Below are 23,979 nucleotides of genomic sequence, written 5' to 3' on the forward strand. Positions count from 1 at the left end.
CTATGCCTGGGCCTGACCCTGCTTGGACATTCCCGTGCACTTTAGATGCCTCCTGCAAGCAGGGCTGGATTAACACATAGGCAAACTAGGCACATGCCTAGGACCCTAAGTGAAGAAGAGGCCCATGTGCTTATTTTACATATTATAATTATTGATTGAAAAAAAGTAATACAAATATACAGTATTAAGTAGGGGCTGACAAGTTTGTTTGCCTAGGGCCCTCTAAAGGGTTAATTCGGCCCTGCCTGCAAGCCACTGTGGGTCCATCCTGGATCCTGCGGGGCAGGGGGATGTTTTAGAGCCCTGGACATAAAAGGATATGAATTGCAACAGCTTGAAAAGTGCCTCTGTCCTGCACATGTGTGTGCACATGCGTGTACACTCTCACTGCACTGGACTGCCTGGCTTCAGCCTCTTGGGCTCAGCTCGGGCAAAGACAAATCCTGCTGCCGCTCTAGCCCCCATCCCTGGCAGGAGCCTGGTGCTAGGCATGGGGAGGTGACACCTGGCTTTATGGCCAAGGGAGTTTTCCATCCTTCCCATCATCCGCATCTCCAGGCTGCAAGGCATCGAGGGCCCCCACCCCTCTCACCTGCATCAAGCCCCTGGCAGAGTATGGGGGGTGGGCTCTGTGCCCATTCACAGCAGAAGGGAGCTGGGGCTAGGATCTAAGGCAGGAGAGGTGGGTGTTGGTAAAGCCATGCAGGATAGCTCCTGCAGAGGGATCATCCTTGCGGGAGTGGGGTCTGTGCTCCCCCACCATAGCATGGGTTTGAAGGGGCCTGGAGGGGGAGAGCAGGGGATCAGGGGACACCTGCAGCCCAGGGCACTGAGAGAAGTTGCATTGGCAAGGTGCAGTCAACCTGGTGTTACCATCAGGCCCATCTGCACAGACAGCCTGGTGGTGGCTGTCCCCAGTAGCTCCTTTGTGTAACAACCCTGCAGGTTCTCTGCAGGTTGGAATACCAGTTGCAGGGGTTGGCAGGGGGATGATCTGGAGGGTGACACCAGGAAATGCCAGATGCTTGGGAAATTTTGCAACAACTCTGAGCACTTGAGAAGAGCAGCACTGAGCCCACAGCACTTTAAAATAAAGATCCAAGTTGCTGCAGCCCAAACAGAGGCTCTCTTATCACAGGGCTCTGCGCGTGGAAGGTGGTGGGCAGTGGCTGAAACCACAGCATGTGATTTAAAAGTGGGCAGCATGGAGGGTGTCAGATTTCCAGTCTGTGAAACAGCAGAAGAAAGAATTGACCATGGACACAGCTGATAATGGCAGGTACAGATGGGACAATGAGGGTAAAATATTTCCCATTACCACTGAGATAAAGGGAGTGCCTGGATACCAGCTTTCAACAAACACTTTTTTCTCCAAGAGGCTCAAGAGATTAGAGCAACCAATGAAGGGTTTGGATGAGCCCTGTGATCCCAGAAAAAGTAGACTGTGGAAAGATACATAAGACACTACTTTTTTTTTCAACCTAGAATCAGGATCCAGAAGGAGGAATAGCTAATTATGTGACAGCTGAAAACATTGGCATCCACATGTAATTTTGGAAACATAACAGATTCCTTTATTAGAGACAGAATTATCTGTGGGCCATCTGGGCTTAAGATGAGGGAGAGATTGCTGAGAATATTATGAAAGTATATTCATGCCCCTTGGTAAATCCATGGTGTGTCCACACCTTAAGTACCTTGCCCAGTTCTGGTCCCCATGCCTCCAAAAGGATACAAAAGAGCTAGAGAAAGGCAGATGTGTGGAGGGCCTTCCCAGTGAGGAGAGATTAACAATCCCAGGTCTGTTCAGTTTAGAAAAGAGATGATGACTTGGGGGTCATCATTGACCACAAGATGAACATGAGTCTGCAATGCGATGCTGTGACTAGTAAAGCGACCAAAACGCTGGCTTGCATCCATAGATGCTTCTCGAGCAAATCCCGGGACGTCATTCTCCCCTTGTACTCGGCCTTGGTGAGGCCGCAGCTGGAGTACTGCGTCCAGTTTTGGGCTCCACAATTCAAAAAGGATGTGGAGAAGCTCGAGAGAGTCCAGAGGAGAGCCACGCGCATGATCAGAGGTCAGGAAAACAGATCTTAACGATGACAGGCTGAGAGCCATGGGACTCTTTAGCCTGGAAAAGTGCAGGCTCAGGGGTGATCTGATGGCCACCTATAAGTTTATCAGGGGTGACCACCAGGATCTGGCAGAACGTTTGTTCACCAGAGCGCCCCAAGGGATGACGAGGTCGAATGGTCACAAACTCCTGCAAGACCGTTTCAGGCTGGACATAAGGAAGAATTTCTTTACTGTCCGAGCCCCCAAGGTCTGGAACAGTCTGCCAGCAGAGGTGGTTCAAGCACCTACATTGAACACCTTCAAGAGCAAATTGGATGCTTATCTTGCTGGGATCCTATGACCCCAGCTGACTTCCTGCCCTTTGGGCGTGGGGCTGGACTCGATGATCTCCCGAGGTCCCTTCCAGCCCTAATGTCTATGAAATCTATGAAATCTATGCTTGACGGGGGACATGAGAAGGATTTACAAGAAACTAAATGGTGAAGGTAAAGTCAATAGGGACTTATTGACTAGTTCTCATCAGGAAAGAACTAGAGGTGACAAAATGAAACTACCAGAGAGTAAGTTTAAAAGGAGCACAAGGCAGTTCTTTTTCACCCAGTGTGTTATTACCTCAGAATAGAAAATTCCAGTTAAGGGTAACCATATTTGGCAATCAGAAGCAAAATTATTAATAATGCATTAGGAGGAAGGCTTAAGCTAATTTTATTTATTAAGAAATATATGGTATATAAAGAGAGGTGAGAAAGTGGGGAACTCGTTGCCGTCGGATGCAGTGGAAACTGAAGAGTTCAGCCAGATTCATGAAGGGATTGGACATGTTCTTGGAAGAAAGGGGCATCAGTAGCTATTGAGCATGAGAATGAGGGGCACAGCCTCTGATTCAGAACTTCCCAGACCTTAAATGCTGGAGGCTACAAGGGAGAAAAGAACAGGGAGAAAAACCCTGGTTGTGCCCAGTGAACTCTCCCTTTCAGCTTCTGCTTTCTGCTGCTGTGTGACACAGGAGACTGGACACAATGGATGTATGGTCTGAACCAGTAAATGGCAGTTATGTTTTTATGTGAGAGGGCAATCTGATTCTGGACAAATGCCTCCAGATTTCAAGGGCAGCCAAATTATCTTAACGAGAGACTCAGAACAATTGCTGGTGCAGAACAGGGTCAATTTAAAGGGGATCTGGGAGACAGAATGAAGGCAGGCCAACAGAGGATGTAGTCCCCAGGCTCCAATGTTGGTACTATTGGAAGCAGCAGAAAAGCCAGCTAGAGAAATGCCCACTGGATGGGCAAAGATGCCTGGGCCACGGGAAACAGAGCCATTTTGTGCCTCACTGCTGCAGCAACCCCAGGAGAAATCAAGCTGCAGTACATGCTATAGGAGAGGACAGTGACATTGCTGATAATGAGGCTAACAAGGTCTTCTCAGTAATCCAGCTCTGGACATACACGTGCTCCAGAAGGAAGTTGTCACATGGCCATCTGGATATTTGCAGCTCTGTTAATGAAGCAGCAACCAGTCTGATTCCAGCTTCCCCACAAAGCTACTACGCAGCAACAGCAGATTGGAGACGTGGGAGCAGATGCTGGCAGTGGGCAATAAAACAGCTCTGCACCCAGTGGGTGAATGCAGACTAGCAGTGCAACGTCCAGGAATTCATTGTGGCCAATGCTGAAGACTACTGTTGCGTGTCACCCTCCAAATCATTCCCCCCTCCCCTCACTTTCCCCTACTCCTCCTTGGAAGCAGGCTGTAACACACAGCAGGCTGTGGCTTGAGCAGTGGGTGAGCTATGGGATACCTTGAGGTCTATCCCAGACTGATGCTTATGTTTTGCATCACTGCTTACTGCTGGGCTGCTACTTGTGAAAACGGTAAGTTTATAATTGAGAGAATACAGTAAGGTCATGGAAGGCAGCAGTTTGCCAGGGTTGCCCCACACAATATTTCTACAAGGAAAAATTGTCCTAGCATAGTGGCGTAGCAGCACAGGGCATGCCAAGGATGATCTTTGCCAGGGTGAAATGTGGCAGAATAATCCCCTGATGCTTCTAGAGGCAGATATACGGTAACGGGCGCTGTAAATATCAATGTGGGAGATAAACTGAAGAGACTTCTACACGAATACATAAGGTAAGAACAGCTTCACCGCTCAAGGCGCTCACCCTCTGATGCCGTAGAAGCGGAAGTGGAACAAAAGGACCAATCAGATTATGCGATACGATGATTGACAACTCAGTCCCCTTTTTTTTCTTGAAAGCCCTGCCTCTCCCAGTGATTGGGTGTTGTGGTCGAGTGGCAGAACCTTAGACCAGTGAAAGTGCGTGAAGTAGAGGTTGACGTGATGGCGTGCCCCGCTTTGCGCGTTCGAGTTATGATCGACAGGCAGATCCTCTAATGAGAAAGCAAAATAAAGCTTCGGGGCGGGATAGAGGCCGGACCACAGAGGGTCTCCATTGGTTGGATGGACGGAGTGACAAGTCAAGCGGCCAATAAAAGCGCAGAGAATAGGCGTGGCTTTCCAACCCCGCTTCTTCCTATTGATTGACAGGGCACTCCGCCTTCCGATTGGCTATCGATTGAGAGTGACAGCCTTTTTGACCAATGGAAAGCGTAACTTCAGGGAGGGGGTGGGGCTAAGAACTGGGGGCGTAGCCAGAGCCGGATGAGGAGAGTCTGAGGGGAAGTTTGGTCGCCGCCACTGCCGCCAGGGACCGTCTGAGAAGGAGTCGCCGCCGGCCGGAAAGCGGGAGCTTGGGCCCCGCCGCCGCCATGGGGAACCGGGGGATGGAGGAGCTGATCCCTCTGGTGAACAAGCTGCAGGACGCGTTCAGTTCCATCGGGCAGAGCTGCCACCTCGACCTGCCGCAGATCGCCGTGGTGGGCGGCCAGAGTGCTGGCAAGAGCTCCGTGCTCGAGAACTTCGTCGGCCGGTGAGTCCCGGGTTGGGGGGGAACTCCGGGCAGAGATACGCAAACAGCGTAGCTTTGCCGCGGAGCCGGAGTTCGCGTAAATTCGCTTGGTGAATACCGCGGGCGCGGCAGCGCTGTTGGCGTAAATCGGCGCCACTAGAACGTCCGGCGCGGCCGCTCCCGGTGTAACGCGGTCCGAGAATCCCTCCCTGCGGCCGTAGGCTAAGCGCGTAACTTCTTGACCCCTTTTCCTCCATATGGGGGGGGTGGGGGTCCGGCCGGCTTTGCGCCGATGGCGTTAGTGGCGCCCCTCTCGCTGGGGGTCCTGCGCATTTGGCGTAAGGGCGCTGGTAAGCCCGGGCCCCTTCCTCGCCTGCCGGGGGTGGGGCAGTTAACGCCAGTGGTGCAGGCTGGGGCCCTAGGACGTGCCACTAGAGTAGGTGACTCTGAGTAGCAGTGGGGTGGGTGGGACTGGGGGCGGGCTTTGGCCTGTCACCCCCTCCCTGCCTGGGGCCAGGGGGCTGCAACGCCTCCCCCCATGCTGTGGGGCTGGCTGGGGCCACGTGTGTCTCCTCTCACTGCTTCCTTAAAGGCCTGGGAAATGCCTCTTAGGACACCTCACTGGGGACCTGCCCTTGTGTCCACAGAACCATCACCTGCCCCCTGTCCAGGCAGCATCTGGGCCCTTTGCCTGTGCTGGGCGGGACTGGAGTGGGAGTTGGGGTGGTCTCAGGTGCTTGGGGCTGCTGGAAGGGCCTGGAGGTTGAGGTGGGTGGGGGCATATCTGGGGCCTGGGGCTTCGGTTTTAGGAGAGGCACAGGCTGGTGTTGATGAAGAGCAGCTTCTGTTTCCCCCCACCCCAGATCTGGCTGCAGCAGCACAGGCCTGTTCTACATGCCCCTTGCAAACCTGTGGGCATTTCCCTTGCGGTCCAGGGAGTCTCTTGATGCTGCCCCTAGCTCCCTTTCCTCCCCAGTGCCTCCCCCCTGTACAGTAAGGGGAGCTGCTTCTGGCTGCCGCTTGCCACCCCAGCAGAAGGCAGCCTTTCCTGTGGGGCTGTTGTGGATTCAGGTCTCTTCACGTTCAAGTTAACTGGGGCAGAATTGGGGCCAGTCACTGCATTGGAGCATTCAGGTGGTGTTATGATGAAAGGCACTGGCAATGTGGGATGTCAGCAGCTGGGTGGGAGGGTTACTCTGGTACATTGGCCTCCCCACATTACCTCTGTGGCCTCCCCAGGCACTGCTGTTCATGCCCGGTGTAGAGGCTTGGCTTCAGTCATCTGCATGGCACTAAACTCTGCTGCTGCTTTTGTGGGGACCTGAGACTTCTGCAACACCCTGTGTCAGGCAGTGGGGGATACCAGCCACTGATACACACTTAAAAACCATGGTATGGGAAAGAGCAGAGCTCTACACTTTGTTACCCAAATGGGTTTGGCTGGTGTTTGTTATCAGCAATCTAAAAATAGCTGGGGTTGCTTGTTGATTGAGCTGCGTGTGTGTGGGGTGGTGGCCCAGGTTGTGTGCATTTGTACCAGAGAGCTGGAGTTCTCCTGAAGTGTTACCAGCTTCTCACTTGTTGATCTGCTTCGGCTCTGGATTCCTTTAATCATTACCTGGAAGACATTTGTGACCAGCATGGGACCTCTGGGAGGGCTGATGAGTGAGGCCTAGGAAAGGCAGAGGCTTATTGGCCCAGGTGTGACTCCTAATGAGAGGGCTGGAGAAACGAGAACCTGTTTTTCAAACGCTGCCTTAGCTGATGAGCAATGTGACCATATTCACTTGCTCAGGTTGTGCTTGGGCTGGCTCTTCCAGCAGTGTTTCTACCTTTGCCTTATTATTACCCTTGCAGAAATTGCCCCAGACAGCTGAGAAGGAGGAGCCATATGTGGTGTACAAACATATGCTCTATAGGGTCCTACCGTTGATTAAGGTGGTGTACGGTAATAGTTGGGATGATTTAGGCAAGGGGAATGGTGTTGTGGTAGCCACTGCAACTGTTATCGCTTGTAGCTTTGGGGGTAGGTGACCTAATGTGCCTGTCCCAGCCTGCCCCAGGGCTACAAACATTGTAGCCCAGATCTTCTCTCTGCCCTTGGTAATGGCAAAGTCCTTCAGCCTGTGTCGGGCCCAGAAGCCTGTCTGCTTAGATCTGGGCTTACAAGGGCACTGTCCCTGCTGACTTCATGAGCGCTGATGCTTGGAGGTTTCCCATTCTCCTGGTCAGCTCATCTAGGATGGCAGTTTCCTCATTTGCCATCTGTGACACCAGAGAGAAACAAATACCAGTTTCAGCAAAGGAAACCTAGGCCCAAGATCCTAACATGTCCCCTTCCTTCTTTGTTCATGGCAGCCCAGCCAGCCCTTCACAGCTTCTTTGTGTGTCGCAAGGTTTTGTGGTGGTGTCAGGCCTGGTTTGTGTGGATGTAGTCCTGTGTCGCATCCGTTTCCCTCTCCCTGCCGCCCTCCCCCCCCCCCCCCGTGCACACACGCACGCACACTTTCAGGAGTCTGGTCAGGTCAGGGGTTTTGACTTATTAAAAGCTAGGGGTGAGGAATGGGACAGCATGGTTAAAAAGGTCTTTTTGCCTTACCAGAGGTATGTTCCAGTTCAGGCTGGCAGTGGAGGGCTCGTACTTAGTGCATGTGCTGTGATCTGTGGGGCTCCCACAGTGGGTTTGGTTGTACACAGGGGTCTGGGTTCTTGTTCCTACTCCTCTGGGTGCTGTGTGACCAAGGGCCTGTTGCTTCTCTCTGGCTTTACCTTATCACATTCAGGACAGTTAGATACTAAGTTCATAGGTGATGGGTGTGGAAGGGGCTGTCAGTCAAGGATTGGGCTCTGCAGCTACACTTAAAGACATGCACCAAACTGATTTCTCACACAGCAGGGGTCTCTTGTCTTGTGAGACAGACACAGCTATATTAGGCTTGTCAGCTCTTTGGAACATCTCATGCAGATTGCGTGAGACAAACTATAATACTAATCTCTTGCTGTCACCTCAACTCAGCACTAGTCTATGCCTAGGGTTATCTCTACTGACAAGCTAAATGACTGTAATTTGGTCCTGCTGCTCCCTGCTTTCCTTCACTGGAGCACATACCTTCCTCTGTCCAAAAAAGCCATTTTCTGCTGGACTTGGATTAAGCCCTCTTCTTGGATTCCTTCACCTTTTCATCACCATGATCTCATATGGATCAGTTTGGGGAAGAAAGGGCCAGCCAGAAGGCTTGCTTGAGTTCCCTCTGCTCCAGCATCTCCTGCAGTGAAACATTTTCTTTTACTTAAAACTTTCTGAGCGCCAAGATCGGGCTTTGGGGGCCTGGAATGTGATGCAGTGCCTGACACAGCTCGTTGGCGTTGTGATGCTCATGTGGGTTAGCCCCTAGCACAGGTTAACTCTTGCAAAGAGGGTGGTGTTTGTGAGGCTGGGCTGGCCCCTGGCTCTGTTTCTATTCTTCTATTTTTAATTTTTTTTAAAAGACTGCTTGAAACCTCATTTGCAAAACAAGGCTTGCATCTGGCTGCAGCCCTGTGCCAAGTTTCTCCACTCTGAATCAAAATGGTCAAGTTATTACCCCTCAAAAATAGCTGGCAGTAGGGAATTTTGGCAGCCCCTAATTATAATGACAGGGCACAGCCAGCACTGTAATTAAAAAGCTTTTGTTTCAGAAGCTTTTAAGCCTTCATCAGGAAGCTTTTAATAAGGGGTTAACTGAAATCCATAGAATTGCTTCAGTGCATATCTGAATAGGAAGATTTTACGTATGACTAAATTTATACATTTTTTCTTTCTCTTCTGCAACCTGGAATCTTCCACTCGTATCATGTGGCACTAACTTTGTTCTCTCGCAATGCCCTTGTATTAATAATCGAGGATAATTATGCGTGTATTGAGTTCTGCCTTCGCTCCATGGGTTTCAGTAATCCTCATCCAGTGGAAGAGCTCCTATTGTGTGCCAGTAGTAACCGTAAGAGGAAGAGGATAGTGGTACTAAAGTGTCTGGGAATTAAATAACAGGGGAAATTGGTGCATTTCTCCATACCCTTCATAGCCACCATACATGGTAGCAATAAAGAAGGGTGAATGGCCCTGAAGCAGCTAATTACTTATTCCAGTTGCTAGCTGTTTAGGGCAGGGACCCATGTGGTTTATCTCTGCCCAGCATTTATTGCTCTAGTAGTACATAAAAAAAAAACCAAAAAAAAAACAAACCATAAGACCTGCCATTTCCTGGGTCACACTAAGTCTACCTTGCCCAGTTTCTTGTCACACTGGGGCAGAGAGTGGCTGTTGAGGAGAGTGAACTGGGTTTGACCAGGGTTTTCTCCCTACCCTGTTCCTTTCTCATTTGCAGCCTCCAGTATTTAAGGTCCAGGAAGGTCCAATTCAGAGGCCGTGCCCCACACTCCCATGTTCAATAGCTACTGATGCCCCTTCCCTCCAAGAACATGTCCAATCCATTTTTTAATTTGGCTAAACTCTCAGCTTCCACCACATCTGGTGGCAACAAGTTCCCCACTTTAGTGACACACTGGGTGAAAAAGAGCGATTTTGTGTTGGATTTAAACATGTGCTACCTATTAGTTTCATGTTGTGATCCCAAGTTCTTGTTTTGTAAGGGATGGTCCATAAGACATCCCTATTGACTTCATCACTTACTATTTTGTAAACCCTTTTCATGTGCCCCCTCACATGCTCTTTCTAAACTGAACAGATTGTTAGTCTGTCCTCATAGGGAAGCCCTTCCATACCACTCATTATCCTTGCTGCCCTTCTCTGGACTGTCTCTAGTTCTTCTATCACCTTTTTGAGGTGTGACAACCAGAACTGGACACAAGATTCAAGGAGTGGACACACATGGATTCTTAAAGGGGCATTGTGATGCTTTTGGTAACAGCTGTATGTATGCATGTCCAAGTTTCAGGTCTCTGACTACAGCTGCCTGCCCTGTGGGAAGGGATCCAGTGTGTGGCTCTTATTGCATTTCTCCAGTACATGGAGCCGGACTGTAGGAGGTTTAGCATTGCCCAGAACTTGAACAGCAAAGCAGCCCCTCTCCCGTGTGCTGGGTTTGAGTTCAGCTTACCCAGCTGAACTTGAAAGGTTTTGGAAACAGGAGCCCTTCATGGAAATGGCCTCTGGGTGTCACTTCCCTGTGGATGTTTGCAGAAGTGCCTGGCTGCCTGAAAACAAAGCAGTGCATTAGACCCAGTGTCTTTGTACTAATCAGGCTTGTTTGGAGTTGCCTGAAGGGTCAAATGTTAAGGGAGTAGAGATTATTTCCACCCCCACCCCCTTCTATCTCCATTTCAGTGTTTGGCAGCCCCCCCCCCAGTGTTTTGCAGTAATAGCTAATGTTACCACTGGACGCAGATGCTGGTAGTACAGGCAACAGTTCTTGTTTTCAGCTGACTTTTGATCAAGTTTCCTTCCAACAAATCACAGAATCATAGAAAATGAGGGTTGGAAGGGCCCTCAAGAGGTCCTCTAGTCCAACCCCCTGCTCAAAGCCAGGATCATCTCCAATTGTATCTTCCTAGCCAAAGTTTTGTCTAGCCAAGTCTTAAAAACCTCTGAGGATGGAGAGTCCACAGCCTCTCTGGGTAACCTGCTGTACTGCTTTACTGTTCTTCAGGTGAGAGTTTTTCTTAATATCTAACCTAAACTTCCTTGCTGCAACTTGAGACCATTTCTCCTTGTCCATTTAGGGTAGTGGTGAAACGAAGCCGGAGCTGTGATTTCCACCCCCCCCCCCCCCGGAGATGTGGAAGAAGCAAGATTTTTCGGGGGCAGTGTCTTTTATTAGGGCTAACTGCATTGTTTGGGATAGACATAGATAGGCTTTTAAGTATCGCAGTACCCTTCCTTAAACCTCAGGTACCAAGGTAACTGTGATTGAGTTGGTTCAATAAAAGATATCACCCCTAAGAATTCCTACATTCCTTCCTAGACCTTCAATGCTGGAGGCTGCAAATGAGAAACAAACAGTTTGGGGTGAAAAAAAAAAAACAAACCCTGGTCAGACCCAGTTCATGCTCCCTTTCAGCATCCCTTGTCTTCCCCTGTGCAATACAGGAGACTGGGCAAGATGTACCTGTGTTCTGAACCAGTAAATGGCAACTCTTAGGTGAGTTTCCATCTTTCATGATGCCTGGAGATGCTGATGACCTCTGCTTTATTAAAAGAAGTAATTTATACTAAGAAATCACCCTTGAGGATTAGGCTTGACCTTTACCTGTGGGTCTCACTTAGTTATGATTAGAGCTGATGAGCTAGAGGGATTGGAGTGTGGATGGAAATGACCTCGGAGGAAGGGCCATGTTAACAGTCTGGCAAAAACAAGATGCAGGACCAGATAGGGGAGTGAGGTTCTCTGGTGATAAGCTCCATCCTAGACCCATTCTGCCTGGAGCTGTCCTATAGGTGGGTAGATGCAGAGAATGGGCAGGACTACAACCCTTGAGTCTCTTGACACAGCTGTCAGTCTAGAGCAACACTGGCAAAGGTGATGTTCCAGGTTTCCTTCACCACCATGGTGGCAGGGTGTTCTCAAGCTCTGATGGCAGCAGGTCTCTGCTGCTTCCTGCTCGGAAACAAATCCAATATAAACAAGCTTGCTGAGAGTCCGACTCTCAAGGTAAATGCAGCCGGAGACTTGGGATGAGCTTGTGTTGGTCAGAAATCACTAAGCAGGGAGGCAGAGAAAGTGGGTTGCGTTGCTTATTGTGGGCTTTCCATGTGTTGGGTGGGATGCAGTTTGGAGCAGGGGTCCTGGTCAGACAAGCCCTACTCATGGTGACAGTGGCCACTTGACTCTCAGCGCATCCCTTTGCATCTCTTCAGATGTGAGGACTGTCATGAAGCACTGTGGACTTTGCAGGCAAGCTTCACTGTCTTTCCCAGGGAGAAGCTTTCACTGAGAGTCTTTCCCAGGGAGAAGTGCAAAGGGAGAGAGCTCATCCTGGTGACGTCCTCGTGAACAGTCTATTGACTTATCCCTCTGTGAAGCCCTTGTCATGTCAGTGCAGATGTGCTAAAGGCTCCGTGTCTCTCTTCCCCCCACGCCAGTGCTCCACAGCCCTTGCTGCAACATCCTCGTAAGTGGGAAGCGTAAAAGACATTTCAGTTGACATCAAATTCACCCATTGACTTGTCGTGGGGCCTTGGCTTGCTGGGAGCTGGGTACACAATGATGCCATTGTGATGCACGCCATTGGGAGGCTCAGCCTTTGACATTGGGTTCCTCAACTCTCTTGTCAATGGGGGCATTGTGACTTGTTGGTAACATGTTATCAAGGCTGTTGGGGGTTGTAAATAAAGCCAACCGTGAACCTGAGGAAGGCGGCAGGTCTGAGGTTTCTCCACATTTTCCCCTGTGTCCAGCCTTGATGAAAAGCTGCAGCCTCAGGGTTTTTGAATAGTGCTGCATTCCCTCCACACATTAGGCCTTGTATTTAGTGCTCTTGCTTGGCAAAATAGCTACATGGGGCTGTGACCAGCTTTGAAGAGAGCAGAGGGGGCAAAAGTACAGTACAAAGCAGAATAATTGCACTCTGGGCACGTGACATGCAGTCAGTCAAGGGGAAAAGAGCTTTTGTTCCTTCCCTCTGCCCTAGTCCTCAGTGCATTAAAATCCACTGCTTTCAGTTCGCAGTGCTTTAACCTCAAAAACAAAGCACTCTGCAGTGCTCTGGCTCCTGTTCTACTGTATTCTCTGTTGTGTTTTGGAGGCTTCTGGTGTCTCGCATTTTTCCTAACTACATGGGCTGGGCGGCACCTATCAGCACACTTTGCACTCAGCACTCTGGGCTCAAGCAAACAGTATGAATAAATGAGACCTTCAGGAAGATGGTGATAGCACATTTCAGTCCCCCCCTATTTGCTGGGAAGCTGCTCTTTTGAGGAGGTAGGTTGGAGACGGGGGCTACTGTCTGCCAGTACATAGTTTGCTGGGAGTTGGCCTGGAGATCTGGTTCAAACGTGATCGGCTGTGTCAAGAGTTGATGCAGTGGAAATTCAGAAGGCAAGAGGAGCCAATTGGAGAGTGGCATCAAATGGGCCGACAGTGGGCGTAAATGCTTTGAGAAGTATCATTTAGTTGAGCAGCATGTCCCTGAAAAAGCCTGGAGCTGCTTGAGTGCAGGTAGGGCAGATTCAGGGGTGAAGAGAGGCTGTGCTGGCCATCTGAGCTATTCTGAAGTCTGAGCTCTTTGGGCAGCCTACTGGGCCGGTGTGGTAAAAACCTGCCTGGCTGTGCACCCACTGCTATGAGACCGGGGTGATGCAGCCAGCATTCCTGGTCTGTCTGAGCAGGTGCCCACATACAGCTGAGCAACCAGGGACAGCCTTTGACCAAGTCAGCTCTGGATTTGTCTCGAGTCGCTGCCTGTCTACTCTGGGTGGAAGGCCTAGACAGGCAAACCCTGTGTCAGCCTGCCCCTCTGTTAGCTCCCCATAGCATGCACTGTGCATACGGAAGGCTATCTGCCAGGGATTGGGGCCCTCTGGGTAGGATTCGATGAGGGAAATGTCATCTCTTTTGGGGAGGAAGTGGTGACAGAGGTGAGCTGGCTCATTAAAAGCTGTGCAGCAAGCGTGTGTGTAGTAGAAATCTCGGCTATTTGGTGTGGGAAGGATCTGGCTGTAGGAGGAAGAGCTGGAGCTGCCTTGGCTTTGAGGAAGCTGCCAAGATGAGCAATGCTATGGGTTCAAACAGCCATGTGAAACCAGTGCAAGAGACCTGAGCCTGAGGGGGCACACATCTGGAGTTGGGCTCCTGCAAGCTAGGGATCAGAGACCACCAGGGCAGGTGCTTGCTGTAGCATGCAGCCCTCTGCCCTTGTCACCTGGCTCAGTGATCGAGAACCCCTTGTCAGGCCTGTGTAGTTGCAGTAAGGCTGGGGGAGCACCAGGATCCACTTCCCCAGCCCTTCCCCCTCCCTCCATGGCTGGGATACAGCCTTGCTCAATTCACCGGCAGGGCTCTTTTGACACTGGCAGATCTCTTGTGAGCGGAAGGGGCCTTGGCCATGCCCATTTCTCTTCTGCCTCTGTTGCTTTGGGGATTAGAGGCCCCGTTAGGGCTGCCATCAAGATAAGCCTGCCTGACCCCAACAGAACGTGGCAACGCCCTTGGGCTGTGTCACTCCCACACATGGCAGCTGTGGGAGCAGCCAGAAGAGACCTGGCTTTTCTGCCTCACAAAGGTCAACCTGTGGCCCCTGCCTGCATAGATGCATTCATGCCACTAAACAAGAGGCAATTTTTATGGAGAGGTGGCAGTATCCTCTGTCCCATGGAGTCCCCTCAAAGCAGCCAGCTACCTGCATTTTTAGGGCATGACTAGGCTGTGCTCCTTTCTGACCCACAGACTTTCTTGGGGAACAGGTTTGTGCTGTCCAGCCTTATTCCTCTGCCCTTGTGAAACAAAGGTGTGTGGGTTATTTTCATGCCTCTGGTTCCTGCCTTGCTGCATGCCCACTGGGCAGTGAGCTCTTGGCTGCTTGTTCAGCTAGGTGAAATCCAGTGGGAGGTTACATGGGAACTCTGGGCTACATGGCTCCCCATGCAGCAGGCCAAAGCTGTCAGTACTCAGACTAGCACAGCACTGTCCAGAATGATGTAGCTTGGCACACTGGGTGTTCACATGTCTTTACAGCTGGAAAGAGCAAAGTCTATGCATCAAGGGCTGTAATGGGGAGTTAGCAATCCAGCTCAGTGCCAAACAGGTGTGGAAGGGACTGCCCAGATAACTGAGAGAAGCTTTGTAAAGACACTGGGCAAATGAGGAAAAAATAGGCTGTTCCCAGGATATGAGACCCTCCTCCCCGAAACCTGTGTGTTGCAGCAGGAACGGAGCTGCAGCTAAAGGCCTCTTGCTGCTATGGGCTGTTGTGAACTATCCGGACTGGCCCTGAGTGCTGGCTTCAGTGGAGTTGATCCTGCACACCTTGGCCTTTCAAGCAGTGTCTGTTTGCTGGCCAGAAGCCTGGGTTTGGGCATGCCCAGAGGGCAGGGCCAGGCAGGTGAGCTGGGACCCCTGAGTATCGATCTTTGCAACCCATGATGCCCATAGCAGCTCTGGGAACAGGCTGTGGAGATGCTAAACACCTGTAGGGGGAACTGACACTGGTGGGAGCATCGGGTACACCACAGGGTCCTGATGACTCCAGCATCAGGGTGCGTGATAGGTATGCAGCATTTAGAGATGAGATGACGATCCCAGACGCTTCTTGTAAGAGAAGTGGGCAGCAGGACTAGGAGCGGGCCTGCCAGATGCGTTCATGTCTCACTGCGCTGCGTCTTGCAACAGGGCATAATGAGCGGGTTTTAATGACCCTGAGGTGGGAGCAGGGGTGAGGCCTCTCAGGAATGTTTGCACATGAGTCTCATGTGCATGTAGCCAAGAATCAGAGAGCTGCACATGGTGTGTTACCGCGACTCTGTCTGGGAGCAGGGAGGGTGGTGAGAGAAAGTCTCATTGGAGTTGGGTTGGTTTCTCTCACTGTCTAAAATGCTTCCTTTTCCTGCTGGCTCCTGCATTCCAGCTGGGGGGGAACTGTTCTTGATGCTCACACTATGGATTCCTCACTCTCTTGCCTTGCCCCTGTTATGGCCAAGGGAAGGGGCTGGCTGCAGACTCCCCCTGCCTGCCAGAGCCATCAAGGGGCCTAGGCAAGCACTGCTATGCCATGAATGCCCAGAACCACCCGCAGTATACATAGACCTAGACTGGTCTTGCCTTTACTGATATGGGTGTCAATCCCAGCAGTAGCCTGGGCTTCAGGCATGAGGTGCACATTTGGGGGCTTGGGTCAGCTTAGTCCAGCCTGTTGCTGCCTTCACTGGTGTTTGCACTCAGCCTGCAGCAGTGTGACAGGACACACTGGTCTAACTCGAGTCCGTGAAGGTCCCAGGTCCAGCTTTACAGACTTGCTAACTAGCAGCATTGAGCACGAATCTTATCTAGGGAAAAAACCAAGGGAAGGGTGAAGCTGGGCATGTTAAACATGGCAGTAGCTCTGTGCCCCTGCCTGTCCTGCCGGAACTCCTTCCCAGTATCTCTGTATCCCTCCTGCACTCTGGGCATGGACATGCACCACTGCTGTGGGCTAGTAGGTTACCATTGACTTCCCTTCATAGTGAAGATGGCTAGCTGCCCTCAGCAGATGCTTTTGCAGTATTTGGTGGCTGGGGAACTGGGTTGCAGTAAACCAGTGGTGCTCAACCCCTGTTCCGTGAGCTGTATCCAACCTGTATGACTCCTTGTATATCCAGAAACTTGAGATTGGTGGCAGTGTTTAATTGTCACTCTCCATCTCCAAAATTTTCAGACCCATGCAGGGAGACCGGTAGGCTAGATGGCACCCATAGATTTCATAGACATTTGGGCTGGAAGGGACCCTGAAGGATCATCGAGTCCAGCCCCTTGCCCCAGGGGCAGGAAGTCAACAGGGATCATAGAATCCCAGCAAGATAAACATCCAAATGTGTCTTGAAGGCATTCAAAGTAGGTGCTTGAACTGTTTCCAGCGGCAGTCTATTCCAAACCTTGGGGGCTTGGACAGTACAGAAGTTCTTCCTTACGTCCAGCCTGAATCAGTTGCAGTGGACTTTGTGACCGTTTGATGTTGTCATCCCTTGGGGCCCTTTGGTGAACAGATGTTCCCCCAGATCCTGGTGAGCACCCCTGATAAACTTATAGGTGGCCACCAGATCACCCCTGAGCCTGTGCTTTTCCAGGCTGAAGAGTCCCATGGCTCTCAGCCTCTCATCATAAGGTTTGTTTTCCTGACCTCTGATCATGCATGTGGCTCTCCTCTACACTCTCTCAAGCTTCTCCACATCCTTTTTGAATTGTGTAGCCCAAAACTGGATGCAGTACTCCAGCTGTGGCCTCACAATGAGAGAATGACGTCCTGGGATTTTCTGAGACACAACTATGGATGCAAACCAGTGTTTTGTACATCTTGTGGTCAATCATGACCCCCCCCAAGTCCCTTTCATCTGTAGTGCTGGCCCATGGGTTACTAAGCACCATAGGTACACAAGCTGTATACCGGGGGGCTTTTCATCATGGAGCTGCCAGGCTGGAAGTGACCTCCCGAAGTCATATTGAGTCCACCCCCTGCCTGAGGCAGGATCAGCCCTGTCCAAGCCACCCCAGACAAGTCCGTTATCTAAACTCTTTCTAAAACTACCATCAGCCCTGCTGCAACACCAGACATCACACCAAACCCTGCCACAGGAAAAGCAGGGGGACCACGACTGCCAGCATCCCCCCGTGGTAAAAGGTTGGTAATGTGCACTTAAGAGATTCCAGGTAGAGGTCCTTCCCTCTGCTACAGAGGAAGGCAAACCCTTCCCCGCTCCCTTTGAATTGTAAGTGTGGGTATTCGCACACTTTGATTGTAGTCATCTTTGGCGGACCCCTTGGACATGGTTTGCAGACTCTCAGGGATCTGCAGACCACAGGTTGAAAACTACTGCTTTTAAACTGTTTGGGTTCGAGTCCCAGCAGGATCATTGGCACAACCCAGTCACTATCCCCAGTCTGGGCTGCAGCCAAACTGTGCCTCTGAGGAAGGCTTAAAAACATCCTGATGCATGTAACAGAAAGGGGGTAGGCAGCAACTAGAGCAACATAAAATGTCATGTGTGGCCCTGCCCCTTTTACTGCAGAGATCAGTTAATTCACTCCTTTAGTGAAGGTGTCCTGTTTGGAGGCTGCTTAGGACCGGGGCAGCCTCTAGCTCTTTTATACAGCACCCAGCATGACGGCCTTGGCTACTGCATCACCCTGGTCCCAGCGAGCATGTGAAGAGACTTCTAGTCCCTTCCATCTGGCCCTTCTCTCCACCCTGTTTCGTGGTTTCATAGTTTGTAGGGTTGGAAGGGACCTGAGCAGATCATCAAGTCTGACCCCCTGCCTTGGCAGGAAAAAGTACTGGGGTCATACGACCCCAGCATGGTGTTCAGCTAGCCTTGTCTTAAAGTCCCCCAGGGTAGGAGCCAGCACCACTTCGCTTGGAAGTTGGTTCCGGATCTTAGCTGCCCTGACAGGAAAGTAGCGCCTCCTGATGTCTAGTCTGAATCTACCTTCTGCCAGCTTGTGACCGTTATTTCTGGTCACTCCTGGCAGTGCTCGGGGGAACAGGGACTCCCCCAGTGCCTGCTGGTCGCCCCTGGCTAGTTTGTAACAGTCTGCTAGATCCCCCCTCAGCCTTCTCTTGTGGAGGCTGAACAGGTTCAGGTCCCTTAGCCTCTCCTCGTAGGGCCTACCCTGCTGCCCCGGATCATGTGAGTGGCCCTCCTCTGGACCCTCTCCATGTTGTCCACATCCCTCTTGAAGTGCGGAGCCCAGAACTGGATGCAGTACTCCAGCTGTGGCCTGACCAGTGTCGCATAGAGGGGGATTACTACCTCCTTGGACTTGCTTGAGATGCATCTGTGGATGCATGACAGGGTATGGTTGGCCTTCCTGACTGCATCCCCACGCTGCTGGCCCATGTTCATCTTGGCATCAACCATGACTCCAAGATCCTTTTCTGCCTCTGCACTGATGAGAAGGGAGTTCCTCAGCCTGTAGGTATGGTGCTGGTTCTTCCTCCCCAGGTGCAGCACCTTGCACTTATCAGTGTTGAAACCCATCCTATTCTCATCTGCCCACCCCTGTAACCTATCTAGGTCCAATTGCAGTCTATTCCTCTCTTCTAGCATGCCCACATCCCCTCATATCTTGGTGTTATCAGCAAATTTGAACAGGGTGCTTTTTACCCCCTCGTCCAAGTCACTGATGAAGATGTTGAACAATGTGGGCCTGAGGACCAAGCCCTGTGGAACCCCACTGCCCACATCCCTCCAGGTCAAAAATGACCCGTCCACCACCACTCTCTGGGTGCGGTTCTCCAGCCAGTTAGCGACCCATTTGACTGTAGGTGTTGACACCACAGTCCCCTAGTTTTTTAATGAGAATGGGGTGAGAGACCATGTTGAAGGCCTTCCCAAGTCCAGAAAGACTATGTCCACTGCTACTCCTGCATCTAAGGATTTGGTGACCTGGTCGTAGAAGGCCACCAGGTTGGTCTGACAGGATCTGCCTCTAATGAACCCGTGTTGGTTGCCCCTAAGCATAACCTCCCCTGCTGGCCCCTGGTGGACATGTGCCAGGATAATTCTCTCAAAAAGCTTGCCCAGGATTGAGGTATGACTAACTGGCCTATAGTTCCCCGGGTCCTCCTTCCTTCCTTTTTTGAAGATGAGAACCATGTTGGCCCTCTTCTAGTCCTCGTAAAGCTGTGCCAGGGGTCCCGCAATGACTTCAGCTCATTCCCTCAGCACTCTGGGGTGGAGATCGTCTGGACCAGCTGATTTAAATACATCCAGTCCCTCCAGAAGTTCCCTGACTAGATCCTCACTGACCTTTGGCTTAGGTGCGCCTCCCCTAGGGCCTGATTCGGTCCCTGCTCAGGAAAGTGGAGGCAAAGAAGTTGTTAAATAGGTTAGGAAATCTGGTCGTCACACCAGATGACAAAGCTAGCATGTCTTGTAGGGGCCCCACGTTACCCGGTACCTTCTTTTTGCCCCCTATGTATTTAAAAAAGGACTTCTTGTTGTCCTTGATTCGGGAAGCTGGTCGCAGTTCCATCTCCACCTTGGCCTCCCTGACCACCCCCCTGCATCCTTGAGCAACTGCAGTATAGTCCTCCCTGGTGATGGCCTCTCCCTGCCATTGGGTGTACGCCTCCCTTTTAGCTAGGAGACATTCCCGGATGCTTTTGGTGAGCCATGGGGGGTTTGCGCCCTCCTGCCCCCTTTGATCTGTGTTGGGATTACCTCCCTTTGGGCTTGGAGGTTCGTCTCCTTAAGGAGCAACCACTCTTCTTGGACACCTGGCTCCCCTCCCCTCCAGAACCTCGGTGCTTCCCTAACTATTCTCCTTAGCTCATTGATCCGCCCTCCTGAAATGTAGGGCTTCTGCCTTGCTGCAGGCCTTTCACCATCCAGTGCAAGGTGGCAGTTCCAGCAGGTGATGATCACTGTCTCCCAGATGGTCAAGCACCCACAGCCCCCTCACCAGGTCATCACCCGTGGCCAGCACCAGGTCCAACAGGGCGTCGTCCCTGGTGGGGCTGTGCACCTCCTGGGTCAGATGGAGGTCCTGCATTTGGGCTAGGAACCTACGTGAGCAGTCAGACCTGGCTGACTGCTCTTCCCAGCAGATGTCTGGAAAGTTCAGGTTGCCCATGATGACCACGTCCTTTGACCTAACTACCTCCGTGAGCTGACTTGAGAATTCCAGGTCTAGCTCTTCCCCTTGGTCAGGTGGTCTGTAGTAGACCCCCACCATAAAGTCTCTTTCCCCTTGACTGCCTTGTCTTCTAACCCAGAGCACTTCAGTGTCCCCTCCTCTGACCCTGTGCTTCTTGATTAGGATGTGTATTCCTCCTTAATGGAGAGCACCACACCCCCACCTTTTGTCCCTATCCTGTCCCTCCTGTACAGCCTTATAGCCCTTAATATTCACTGCCCAGTCATGCGTTGGGTCCCAGCACATTTCAGTGAGCCACACTATGGCTGGGTTGGTGTCGGCTAGCAGGAGGGTAAGTTCCTCCTGCTTGTTTCCCATACTACGAGCGTTTGTGTAGAGGCATTTGAGGCCTCCTGAAGATGTGTGCACTGGCCCCCTAATCTCAGCATTGCCCTGACCTCTGTTGCTTACCTGGGTATTTGTTCTGCTTGTTGATCTAGGCTGAGCTGTAGTTGTGTGTGCCTACTTGGTTTAGTGGTCCAAGGCTTCCTCCACCCTCATCTTCCCCTTCCCCCGATGAGCCTAGTTTAAAGCCTGCTGGAGGAGATCTGCCAACCTGGAAGAGAACACATGCTTACCTTTGGGAGAAAGGTGAAGCCCATCCTACCCAAGCATGTCTTTCATTGTGATGTGTGGATTGTTGTCTAGGAAGCCAAAACATGCCTCAAGACACCATTCCTGAAGCTGCCAGTTGGTCTCTGTGATGCAGGTCTCATGTTGTCTTCCACGTCTGCTTACTGGTAGGACAGAAGAGAATACCACCTGTGCACCTATCTCCTTCAGCACGCCCCCCAGAGCATGGTAGTCCGCCATCAGGTGATCGGGGCTTCTCCTGGCTGCATCATTAGTACCCACATTAATTAGAACAATGGGGTAGTAATTGGTGGGCTGGATCATGGCCTGGATCTTCCCTATCACATCCTGAATCTTTGCTCCAGGTAGGCAGTAGACCTCGTGTGTTGAGGGGTTCTGGTGACAGATGGGGGCCCTCTGCACCTCTCAGGATGGAGTCGCCTATGACAATCACTCGATGCTTCCTGCTCCGGGACTGCTTAGCTCTGTTGGCCTATTCGGAGCATGGAGAGTATGGAGTTGCCTTCTCTCCTTCCTTCTCCTCCAGTGTTGCCAGGGCCTCGTACCTGTTCTCCACCGGACTGGAGGAGCTGGTACTGCTTTGCTGCGAGCAGCCCTGGTTCTGGAGGTGACTGTCTGCCACTCAGTAGTGGAGGGCATCTCCTGAGGTGCTTCTTCCTTGGGAGCATTGCCCTGCAGGGAAAGGAAATAACTATCAATTTCATCCTCTGCCTCCCTGATTCCCCTCAGCCTGCAAACCTCCTCCTGGAGCTCCCTCACCTGCGCCTCCAGGGTCCTAAGGCAGGCACCTGCAGGACAGGTGTGAAGGCCTCCAATCCCTGCCCCCCCCCCAGTCTTGTTTCAAACAGAATGGAATCGCAAGTGCTAGAAGGAAAAGAGCCTCTTAGCAAACCTGTATTTCTGTCCCCCTCCCCACCCCCTTCCTGCTCTGACCAGTGGCACTTTCCAGTTCCTGCTCCTGTTGCTGGAGTGAGAGCCAGGGTGGACGGTCCCCACCGAAGCCTTATGGCACAGATTTACAGAAGTTTAAGACTGGAAGGGACCTTGTGAAATCATTGGTTCCAGCCCCTCTGTTCTGGGCAGGAAAGACTGCTGGGGTCAAATAAACCCAGCAAAGTGTACATCCAGTCTCCTTTTTAGGATCTCCAGGGTAGGTGCCTGTACCATCCCTGCTGAGAGTCTGTTCCAGAGTCTAGTTGCACAAACCTTGAAGAAGTTTTTCCTTGGATCCAGTCTGAAACCTTCTAGGAGTTTGACTGTTGCTCCTTGTTTTCCCCTGGCCGCTTTGAATAGTTGCTTGCCTAGACCCTGATATATTTATAAGCTGCCACCAAATCCCCTGAAGTCTTCTCTTTTTTTCTAGGCTGAGCAGTGCCATATCTGTCAGCCTTTCCTCATATGGCTTGCTCTTTGGGTCTCTAATCATACAAGTGGCTCTCCTCTGGACTCTCAAGCTTCTCCACATCCTTTTTGAATGTCAGTGCAGTTCCATTTCCCCCTTGATGTCAGTGCAGTTCCATTTCCGGGCAGAGGAATCCAGCACAGAGGTCTCGCACAATGGCACCACACACTTGCATTTGCACCCAGTGGGGCGGGGGGATGAGTCATTCGGAGCCGTGAGGAACTGCGTCAGCTCTTTGTCTCGCTCTGCAGTTTGTAGGAAACCCAGTCCTGTTGGGAAGGGCTCATAACAATGGCCTGTGTGTGGCTTTGAAGAGGAAGAAACTCTGTCCCCTCACATTGTCTCTTCCTTCTTGAAATAGGCCACTTGGGAGGGTGCTTTATTTCTGAAACAGCTTTTCATTAGCCAAGGGTTGTTTCTAAACTGTCAGCAACTGAGACCTTCCTGCCCTCCTCAAATGCTGCCCCAAGGTGGAGGCAGGGGTGGGGGAGAGTACTGACACCTTTGGGGTCCAGACAGAGCAGTGACTGCTAGTGCATCAGGGCTGTAGATGTCATGCGTGCCAGGAGACCTGCATGATCATGGCATAGTTTGTCTCCAGTGAGCATTTTGTCCCTGGCCCTTGGTCTGTGCTTTTCCCTCTTCATCGGTCCTAGCTGGAAGTTGAAATAAGGGATGCAAGCACTGAAGGCTTAGGGAAATCTGAGTCCTGTCCTAGCTCTGCTGCATGCTCCATGTGTGCCTTTGTATAAGACGTTTGCCTCTGGTTCCTCTGTAGAAAGGGGGGTGCTACATTCCCTTCCACCTACCATGGCTCTAACTGGCTTCTTTCTGCTCAGCCAGACAGGGCATGAGGCATCTGTCTTGAGGCAGGAGTATCTGGATATGACCATCATAGAGTACAGGGTTCTTGCGTGGGCAACCTTGTGTGTGCTAGAGCATTGGCCCCCTTTGTTTCATAGTTTCTAGGGTCGGAAGGGACCTGAGTAGATCATCTAGTCCGACCCCCTGCCATGGCAGGAAAGAGTACTGGGGTCAAAAGACCCCAGCAAGTTGTACACCTAGCCTCCTCTTACAGACCCCCAGGGTAGGAGCCAGCACCACTTCCACTTGGAAGTTGGTTCCAGATCCTAGCCGCCCTGACAGTGAAGTATCGCCTCCTGATATCTAGCCTAATTCTATCCTCTGCCAGCTTGTGACCGTTATTTCTGGTCACTCATGGCAGTGCTTGGGGGAACAGTGACTTCCCCAGTGCCTACTGGTCCCCCCCTGACTAGTTTGTAACAGGCCACTAGATCCCCCCTCAGCCTTCTCTTGTGGAGGCTGAACAGGTTCAGGTCCCATAGCCTCTCCTCATAAGGCCTGCCCTGCTGCCCCCTGATCATACGAGTGACCCTCCTTTGGATCCTCTCCATGTTGTCCACATCCCTCTTGAAGTGCGGTGCCCAGAACTAGACGCAGTACTCCAGCTGTGGCCTGACCAGTGCCGGATAGAGGGGGAGTATCACCTCCTTGGAGATGCATCTGTGGATGCATGACAGGGTATGGTTGGGCTTCCTGACTGCATCCCCACACTGCTGGCCCATGTTCATCTTGGAGTCAATGACTCCAAGATCCTTTTCCGTCTCTGTACTGACAAGAAGGGAGTTCCCCAGCCTGTAGATATGGTGCC

General features: G+C 51.5%; 1 protein-coding gene across 15 annotated transcripts in view; it reads left to right on the plus strand.

Moving 5' to 3' along the window:
• The first annotated feature begins 4,751 nt into the window (after positions 1 to 4,751).
• DNM2 (dynamin 2) overlaps positions 4,752 to 23,979 on the plus strand; it is a 57,447-nt gene continuing 38,219 nt past the window's right edge. For all 15 annotated transcript variants that reach the window (XM_090061412.1, XM_090061417.1, XM_090061405.1 and 12 more), the window contains exon 1: positions 4,752 to 5,012. In XM_090061412.1, coding sequence (XP_089917538.1) covers positions 4,852 to 5,012 — 161 coding nt within the window. In that variant the 5' untranslated portion in view covers positions 4,752 to 4,851. The remainder of the gene's footprint in view (positions 5,013 to 23,979) is intronic.

This window comes from Crocodylus siamensis, chromosome 8 (genome assembly GCF_052110815.1).
Source record: "Crocodylus siamensis isolate JL-2025a chromosome 8, ASM5211081v1, whole genome shotgun sequence".
Lineage (NCBI taxonomy): Eukaryota > Metazoa > Chordata > Crocodylia > Crocodylidae > Crocodylus > Crocodylus siamensis.